General features: G+C 38.1%; 1 protein-coding gene across 7 annotated transcripts in view; it reads right to left on the bottom strand.

Moving 5' to 3' along the window:
• Nucleotides 1-6,065: 6,065 nt before the first annotated feature.
• Nucleotides 6,066-9,807, bottom strand: part of LOC131439593 (centrosomal protein of 128 kDa) — a 47,330-nt gene continuing 43,588 nt past the window's right edge. For all 7 annotated transcript variants that reach the window (XM_058610806.1, XM_058610799.1, XM_058610805.1 and 4 more), the window contains 4 exons: nt 8,279-8,415; nt 8,019-8,216; nt 7,431-7,952; nt 6,066-7,369 (listed from right to left, as the gene is read on the bottom strand). In XM_058610806.1, coding sequence (XP_058466789.1) covers nt 7,088-7,369; nt 7,431-7,952; nt 8,019-8,216; nt 8,279-8,415 — 1,139 coding nt within the window. In that variant the 3' untranslated portion in view covers nt 6,066-7,087. The remainder of the gene's footprint in view (nt 7,370-7,430; nt 7,953-8,018; nt 8,217-8,278; nt 8,416-9,807) is intronic.

Below are 9,807 nucleotides of genomic sequence, written 5' to 3'. Positions count from 1 at the left end.
GAAGGGACTCAAACATGCAACCATCTTCAAAAATTAAGAAAAGCCGTTCTACCTATTGAATTACTCTGGATGTGTTAAGACTTGACTCAGAAAGCAACCTGATTAACAGAAATACATTACACAGATTGTTAAATTTCTCGAAACCCTTACTTCTACCTCGCCAACCATTTATATTGGATGAAAACAACGAATCAGAAAATCAATCTATTTTCATTCCAAAATGCTGATTTCGGTCTTTCCGTGATTGGCCAATTGGCATAAACGTCATCACAAAGGTTATTTGGCATACTCTGCTTCCGAGAGCGGGCCGACAGTCGATTTTATGTATTGCTAGCTGAATTACTCGGCGTTGCTCGGTAATGTTTCGAGAAGGAAAGGTTGCAACAAAAAATTCTCAAAATTGTTCTGCCACAACTTTGACGACAACCCGATTGAACAATACTCCGTCAGTGTCCCACCTGATATCTCAAAATAATCATTATTTTCAAAGTATTCTCGTTAAATCGAGCCAGCTTTAAGTTGTTATGTTTTTGTAAAATCCGATCAATTTTACCATACATTCCCCATGTTTGGAGCACTTGCTTCACTCCCTTTCCCTTAAAAAACCTTAAAATTTCCTTTCATATAAAAGTAGTATTAGTCTTTGTCAAGTGGCATCCTTTTCCGTCAAATAAATTTTATGTTGAACTACCCTTTTTTTAGTGAACTTACTATGACTATCTCTGAGTAGTGTAGAAAGTATCTGACCTCGTCATAAAGTATCGATTCCCATCTTTGGTGCATGTACCAAACTTGATGGGGATTCGTTTAGTCGTTTCGTAGTTATGCTAAAACTCACATACACTTCATAGGCAGATAAAGATGATTTTCCCTTAGTTCTTTGAATTCCCCGGTAAAATAGAACCAGATCTTTTAAAATTATTTAAGCAAATTTTTGTTGCATTAAAATTAGCAATAGCAATACTATCTAGCACGATCTGGAAATTCTTGCCCTCATTTATTTTACAAAAAATGGGAGATGAAACATGATTTTCAAAACTACATCCTTCTAACCTTAAATCCCCCTCCTCCCATCTTGTTCGTCGACAAATAAGAAAAGTTTTACAATAAACACCCCTTTTTAGAGGCACTGCAATGAATATCTGCCAAGTTTGTTGATAATTTACTGAGCTGTTATGGAACTTCCCCCTTAAAAGTGCTCTTAGGATCATCTGAACGGCAAAAAATATTTGTGCTTTGCAATAAGTATGGTTGTTTGGAAAATTCTGCCAACTTCGCATTAAACTTCCTTTTCTAGAGACACTCATTACATTCACCCCCACAAATACCGTTAAGACAATATTTGAGTTTTGCAAAAAGTATGTATGGTCTTGAAAAAGTATCGATTCTAATCAAAGTAGATAAATTTTTTCATAACCCCCTCATTCTCTCCCCCTAAAAATGGCCTTATGACCAACTCGGAAGGGCAAGAAGTACCTGTACCAAGTTTGATAGCAATCCGTTCAGTAGTTCCGGAGTTATGCCGCTACAAACACCCCTCTTTTAAAAGATTTTTAAGAAAGTCTATTTTTTCCATGATATGATGGTAGAGGAACGTGATCAATCGGTTGGACAATCGGACCGATTCCGGCCGACAAATTACACTGGGTTAAATCATTGAAAACATGCGCAAGTTGAACTCAGTAGAACTAATTAATCATTGAACTGCCATAATGCACCCAAAGTTTGTAGTACATGTCTTATTTTTTAACAATAATACATCAGTCATTTGTTGAGGGATTGATATAATTTAGCAACCAATCGATACGGAAACATTTAACTTAAACACGAATGGCAACGTCGTTTCAGTATTTCATTAGCGGTTTGAATTGACCTATGTTTTCACGAGCTAATCACAGCATGTCATAATGCTGTCATCCTTTAGTCACTTTAGCTGCTGGCTGCCTGCGAACGAAACACGTTGCTTGTCTAGTGAGTGGATGACAAAATAGATTTACATCGCTCGCTGGATAGTCACTTTTACGCGGTGTATGGATGCCATTTTACGTCTGCTACATAGCGTGTTCGTTTGGGTATATTGAATACCGATCAGCAGTTGACTAACTCCAGTAACTAGCAGACCAATTAAAAACTATCGGTGATCGATTTTTCGTACCTAATTTTCTTCTTCCATCATATAAGGCGCGTTGTATGCTCTGAAACTTAGAAATACTCGAAGAATGCCGCAAAGCTGCAATGCTTTATTTTCTTAAAGACATTGTTTTTCAACAAGCACTGAATCATTGGTTTCACAACTAACATTTTTTGTTTCTAGTCGCCATCGTAGGAGTCGTCAAATATTCCCGGAAAAAATATGGACAACGAAAACTGCCAAAAAATCGATCTAATTATATCCAGGAAACAAATAAAAGAAAAATTAAGACCAAATCGTAGAAATAATGAATAGAAGATAAGAAACCTTTATTACTTCTTTTGACTATAGTCTACATGTGCTTGACGAATTAATAAATAAATAAATTTGGAAAAATGTCTTAACTGGGCGAAGAAGCAGAAAAAAAATCTAACATAATGTTCCACAATTATTTACCTGTTTTGCATTTCTCATATAGAAAGGCTATACAATCACTGCAAAAACCGACTTTTGAACCGAGGCCCGGAGGACCGAATGTCATATACCATTCGACTCAGCTCGACGAACTGAACAAATATCTGTGTTTCTTATCTTAGATTCGAATGAAAGGTCTCATGGCCCATACAAAGTTCCTGAAATTCATTTGGATGTGACTTCCGGTTCCGGAACTACAGGGTGATATGCACCAAAATTGTAAAAATAATGTCACTCACTTCTCTCGGAGATGGCTCAACCGATTCTCACAAACTTAGCTTCAAGTGAAAGGTCTCATGGCCCCATACAAAGTTCCTGAATTTCTTTTGGTACCGAGTTCCGGTTCCGGAATTACATGGTGATATGTACCAAAAATGTGGAAATAATGCATTGAAAATGTGAAAAAATGTCACTCACTTTTCTCGGAAATGGCTTAATAGATTTTTACAAACTTAGATTCAAGTGAAAGGTTGCATGGCCCCCAACAAAGTTCATGGATTTTATTTGGATCCCACTTCCGGCTCCGGAACTGCAGGATGATATTCACCAAAATTGTGAAAATAATGTAACTTACTTTTCTCTGAGATGGCTGAACCGATTTTCACAAAATTATATTCAAATGAAAGTTCTCATGGCCTTATACAAAGTTTCATTTGAATCCAACTTCCGGTTTCGGAATTACAGGGTTTAAATGCAGCAAAAGTGTGGAAATAATACTTAAAAAATGTGAAAAAAATTTCACTCACTTTTCTCGGAGATGGCTAAACCGATTTTCACAAACTTAGATTCAAGTGAATGGTCTCATGGCCCCCTACAAAGTTCATGGATTTCATTTGGATCCCACTTCCGGTTCCGGAATTACAGGGTGATATTCACCAAATTAATGGTCTTATGATCTCATACAAAGTTTCACAATTTCATTTGGTTCCAATTTTCGGTTTTGGAATTACAGAGTGATATGCACCAAAAATGTGGAAATTATGCATTAAAAATGTGAAAAGATTCGTCACTCACTTTCTCGGAGATGGCTAACCCGATTTTTACAAACTTAGATTTAAATCAAAGGTCTTATGATCTCATACATTTCAGAGTGTTATGCTTATAAATGTGAAAATAATGTCACTCATTTTTTTTCGGAGATGGCTGAACCGATTTTCACCGATTCAAAAGGAATTTCGTGTGATTTGATGAAAAAAAGTGTACTTTTTGATGGAAAAAAGTGCCGCCGATACCAAAAAATGGCTTGATGAGTGTTATCCAGACTCTGCACCGGGCGAAGCAACAGTTCGTAAGTGGTTTGCAAAATTTCGTACTGGTCATATGAGCACCGAAGACGATGAATGCAGTGGACGTCCAAAAGAGGCTGTTACCGATGAAAACGTGAAAAAAAATCCGTGATGTGAAGTTGATCGAGATAGCTGACACCCTAAAGATATCAAAGGAACGTGTTGGACATACTATTCACGAATATTTGGATATGAGAAAGCTTTGTGCAAAATGGGTGCCGCGTGAGATCACAATCGATCAAAAACAACAACGAATTGATGATTCTGAGCAGTGTTTGGAGCTGTTATATCGAAATAAAACCGATTTTTTTCGTCGATATATAACAATGGACGAAACATGGCTTCATCACTTCACTCCGGAGTCCAATCGACAGTCAGCTGAGTGGACTGCACGCGATGAACCGAACCCAAAGCGTGGAAAGACTCAACAATCGGCCGGTAAGGTTATGGCGTCTGTATTTTGGGATTCTCATGGTATAACTTTCATCGACTACCTTGAAAAGGGAAAAGCCATCAACAGTGACTATTATATAGCGTTATTAGAGCGTTCGAAGGACGAAATTTAAAAAAAAACGGCCTCATTTGAAGAAGAAAAAAGTTTCGAATTGCTCCCTCATCCACCGTATTCTCAAGATTTGGCCCCCAGTGACTTTTTCCTGTTCTCAGACCTCAACAGAATGCTCGCTGGTAAAAAATTTAGAAGCAATGAAGAGGTAATCGCTGAAACTGAGGCCTATTTTGAGGCAAAGGACAAATCGTACTACAAAAATGGTATCGAAAAGTTGGAAGATCGCTATAATCGCTGTATCGCCTCTGATGGCAATTATGTTGAATAATAAAAACGAATTTTGGCAAAAAATGTGTGTTTCTATTAAACGATACGAACTTTTCAGCCGAACTGTTAATATCATTCACTTTTTTCGAAAATGACTAAACCGATTTTGACAAACCTAGATTCAAATGAAAGGTCCTAAGATACCATAAGAATTTCCAATTTTCATTCCACTTAAACCCCTGCTCCAGAGGTAGAGTGCTTAGTGTAAAAATGTTAGTTTCGAGAATTTTATTTTTCATATGCTACCTCTTTATATTTGCTGTATAATTGTAGTATTTCGGGGAATTTCTCCTGTACTATACAGGAGAAAATGAAAATGAGAAAGGTATCATTACACCACTAGGTGGATTAAAACAGGTTTTTGAAATTTAAATCTGTTAATGGTCCAATCCTATCTATTTTCAGCGGTTGTGTGGCGAATGCTAGTGTGAGTATGTCGAAATAACCCAGTGAATTTTGTCGAACCGTATCGTGCCAATTATTGAAGACATATATGCAATAAAAAATATAGCAATGCCAAGAGAACAGTTGAGAGAGACATAAAATCGTTTATGAAACTTCATAACACGCAATGGAACTGTCTTCTACTTGGTTCATAAGTTCATAGCTTACAAAAGTCTATATGCATTTTCCACAGTGTATGATTATGAGTCAAAAATGTTTTTACCTCAGTGTAGGATTGAACCCACAGCAAACTTTGTCTTCGGCTCGCACACATTCTAATTTCGTATATGAATAGATCTGTGCACTTTCGGTGTAACAGAAACGTCAAATTGCTCAATGGGAGAGTTTGAAAATTGCATTTTAATGTCATCATGATCGGTCGTGTGTCGTACACAACCCTGTAATTTTTTCGTATCAAATAATAAAAAATTGTTAAAAAACCAAAAGCACGCCCTTACGCAATAATTGTTATAAAAAAGATATAATCGATGTAAAATAAGCTATACGGATTTACACAGATTTTTTCTCCTCTGCCACCACCCCGACACTAGTTGGAATACGGAAATTTACTGCGCACGATCTGGCATCGCTGATTCTTACAAATGGCATGAAATAGGGAGCCCTCACCCTATTTGAGCCTTTGAAATAATTTCGTCGAATACAAGATAAATAGAAATCAAGGCAAACAGAGTCTATGTTCTGGGTTCGCGGGTTTGATGTTGGTTGCTAATGAAGACTCTCGTGCTGCTCGTGTGATTGAACTGTTTGATTGAAAATATCGATCATTTGAAATTTTGGTTGCCTTGTTCCCCATCAATAGCTCGAATAATCGTATAGGGCGGTCCTCGTCCTTTTTTTCTGTAGGGTTTGGGATTAGGTTAAACACATTCACAAGTTTTGAATTTATAATTTCATTTATTGGTTTCTTTGTTCATTTACTTTAGCACTTCTGTTAGAATGTTTCCAATCATTCATCACTGGGAGTATAAAGGTATCTACAGAATGCAAAATTGTATCGTACTTCTACAGAACGTTGTATCGCTAGGAGTTTTGTTTTTCGACAAATAAGTACAAAAATGCCTTGTTTTCCGTTCCTATTGAACTGTTTCAGGTGACGGCGCCGTTTGTTCAAGCTAACGCTAACATGGCTCGTCACTTTGGATGTTGGTTATTTTAGATAGGCTGAAAAGCATTCTTTGGATATTGACAGTTGTGTCCGCGCAACCAACATGAAATCATCAAATGACGCTATAGTATTTTAACAGAAATTTTGCTTGCTTTGTTTGTTTGAGTGAAATTAATATCGTCTTCGAAATCAACACCTATTATCACATTTTGCATGCGTTTACAGATTCAAATGGTAACAGTACTGCTTCGGCATTCTTTTTCTAGTAGTTTTCATATATCTCCCGCAAAGCGACATCACCTGGTTTAAATTTGCGCTGTCACATTCAAAGAATTGATTGAATAGAATTTCGATGTTGCTTAGATTCAGTTTTTTTTCTTCTTCTGTTTGTTACTAAATTACTATTACTGGGATCGAAAACTGTTGTTTTTTTTTAATATAATTAGGTAATGTGTCTATCGTATCTTTGATTTTTATTTTGTTGTCGTGGCATTTCCCTAGAATCTAGAAACTGTGAGTTGTGTGTTTCGATTTATCATAAGTTGCATTTCACTTGTCCTCTGTGCTAGTAGTGCGAACTTGTTTTACATTAAAACACAACTTTGATTCTCACTAAAACTTAATAGACAGGCTCGAACCCGCACTGAATTTGACTCATTTTCGCTATAAGTACAAACAACTCGCTCTTAGCGTAAATACATTATCGTTCTTCTCTGTGGAAAATATTAAAATTGGCAAAGGTATACAGCATAGAAAAGACAAACCCGTCGTGTCGGTTTTCTTGGACTCTTTTACATTCCGTTGGCCGTTAGTAGCTTACTCAGACTGGCACGGGTTGCTCCTGGTATGCTAGTGTTTCTGGTCACAGACGGATTAGCGGACGTTTGTTGAGCCGCTGTCGGTGCCGTGGCAGGTACTGCTCCCTTTTCTTGGTTTTTATGTTGTTCAGTTGGGACTGGTGGTTGCTCTAAACCACTGTCCTTAGCTGCTAGATTATCTTTGGAGATCGATGACTCTGTTGGGGAGTTGCTAAACAACTGTGAGAGTTTTCTCGGAATCGTTTCCGATCCGGTCTGTAATGAGATTAAGTTTGGAATCAAAAGCCTAACTACCAGCTAACGGTTATAACGCTACCTCAGTAACATTTTTAGTCGCAACGGTCGCCGGAACTTCCGGGTTCACCACTTTCTCCAGTCGGTCTTTGATCGTGTTAATTTCGCCGTTTATCTCATCGTTCTGAGCATGATATCGATCACATTCTTCGCGAACAGTCCCCAAGGAACTCTTCAGTGCACCCGTCTCATTCTGCAGCAGCTCGAGCTGTTCGCTCATCTTCTTACCAGATCCTTCCAGGTTGGTCAGATTTGTTTTCATCTCGACCCAGATGTTCTCGACCGACTTAACGTGCGATGATACGTTGGCGGAGTTTTCGAGAAGTTCGTCGATACTTTTTTTGTTTTGCTTCAAATCGTTATCAAGCCAACTATTTTTCTGTTTCAGTCCCTCCAACTCGACCGATAAGTTCTGCGCAAGGTTGGTAATCTGGGCGGACAGCTGCTCTCGGATGTTGGCAATATTCTGCTCGGTAACATTGTTCGCACTCTCGCTGGCCATCGCTGACGGCGACGAACTGTTGCGGATTTGAGAGAAGACAATCTGAAAAGGAAAAACGATCGTTTCTTAGGTCCGCTAGTGGACTCCGTAGAATAAAATCACTCATACCTTCAAATCATCCACGTTTTTCTCCAGCGTCTTCTGCTCTGTCTGCGCCGCCGTAGATCGATCCTCTAGGGACGATATTCGGGCAAGGGCGTCTTTGATCTGGGAACCAAGATTGGCCACGTTTGTCATTAAACTGTTCAACTGCGCTTCTTGGGAATTTTCATTCTTCTTCTCTATCGTATCTCGAAGTTGTTTAAGCTGAAATAATGAATTATTTGTGACTAACAATCCGTTGAAGTGACAAAATGGGCGACACTCACCTCCGTGGAAAAATTACTTAAAACTTGTTGAATCTCGTGCAGCCGTCCATTCAGCGCGGTTTGGTTTTGTTCGAGAATTTTAGACGATTCGTGCCATTTTTGTAAGGCTTCCGGCACATTGTGACTAGTGGCTGACACTGGCATCGGTGATGATAGGTGGCAAGTTCACAATAGATTGTAGATCGGGTGAGCAAAAAATAGAAGTTTTAATATGGTACGGATAATTTTAGTCGCAATCAGTTAAGCCATGTGGTTTGAAGGATCAAAAGGTTTTCGGGCTGTTGTTGTTATACAATTTTGTTTAAATAGTGAAAATATATTAAAAATGTAAGTCGCATCACTGACAAAAAGATGGCGCTATCATCGTCAAATCCATTACTACCAACTTTCAAAAGACTGTGTGAAATTTCATGACATTTCGTTTAGCCAAAAAAAAGTGACCGACATTTAAGCTAAGCTACTTTGGCATTTTCAAAACAATGGATTCAAAAAAAAATTCGTATGTTTATTTATCACCGTTGTAAAAACTGTACACGCTCAGTGCACAAGCGTTATCCGAACTCTGCTTCATCGTAAAGAACCATTTGTTATTAGTTAGCTGAATTTGAAAGTGATCATACAGACACCGATGGGGGTGAACGTTCTGGTCGTCCAATTGAGGTGGTTACTTCAGAAAGCATAACAAAAGTTCACAATTTGGTTATATCACATCGTAAAATGAAATTGCGTGAGAAAGCAGAGGAAGTTAGTTTACAATTATGTATAAACATTTGACCACGAGAAAGCTCTTTTCAAAACGGGTGTCGCGTTAACTATACAAATACAGTCAATACAGTCGATCAAAAACAACAACTTGTTGATGCTTCAGAGCAGTGTTTGACCATTTTTACAAGTCAATCAATTTTTTTGCGTCGATATGCGACAATTAATGAAACATGGATCCATCATTTCACTCCGGAGTTGAAACGATCGTCGTATGAGTGGAGTGCAGCCACGTCCGAAGCGTCCTAAAGTACAGCGGTTAGCAGGAAAGGTTATTTCAGTATTTTGGGATGCACATGGTAGATTCTTCGTCGATTATCTTGGGAAAGGAAAAAATAATCCATAGCGAATACTACATGGCATGGTTGAATCGATTTGTTTTAAGTCTTTGTTAAGACATAGAGCCGTCTTGAGCTAGTTTTAAATATGATCAGTATCTAACGGGGGAAACAGACTGCAAAATTGACATAGAAACACAATGATGTAATGAAAACCGCGAAAACGTTACCGCCGAGACGGGTCTCTCTGTCTCTGTGGTCACATTTTCGCGGTTTTCATTACGTCATTGTGTTCATATGTCAATTTTTCAGTCTGTTTTCCCCATTAGATAATGATCATATTGAATTATTAGATTGTTTGATTGCAAAAATGGAATTGAAAAGCGACCTCGATGGAAACGATGGTTAAATGGCTTCCCCACCCACCGTAAAGTCCAGATCTGGCCCCCAATGACTACTGGTTATTCGCTGATCTAAATTAAATCTAAC

The sequence above is a fragment of the Malaya genurostris genome, chromosome 3 (genome assembly GCF_030247185.1).
Source record: "Malaya genurostris strain Urasoe2022 chromosome 3, Malgen_1.1, whole genome shotgun sequence".
In the NCBI taxonomy this organism is placed as follows: domain Eukaryota; kingdom Metazoa; phylum Arthropoda; class Insecta; order Diptera; family Culicidae; genus Malaya; species Malaya genurostris.
This window is presented reverse-complemented; position numbering and strand designations above follow the sequence as displayed.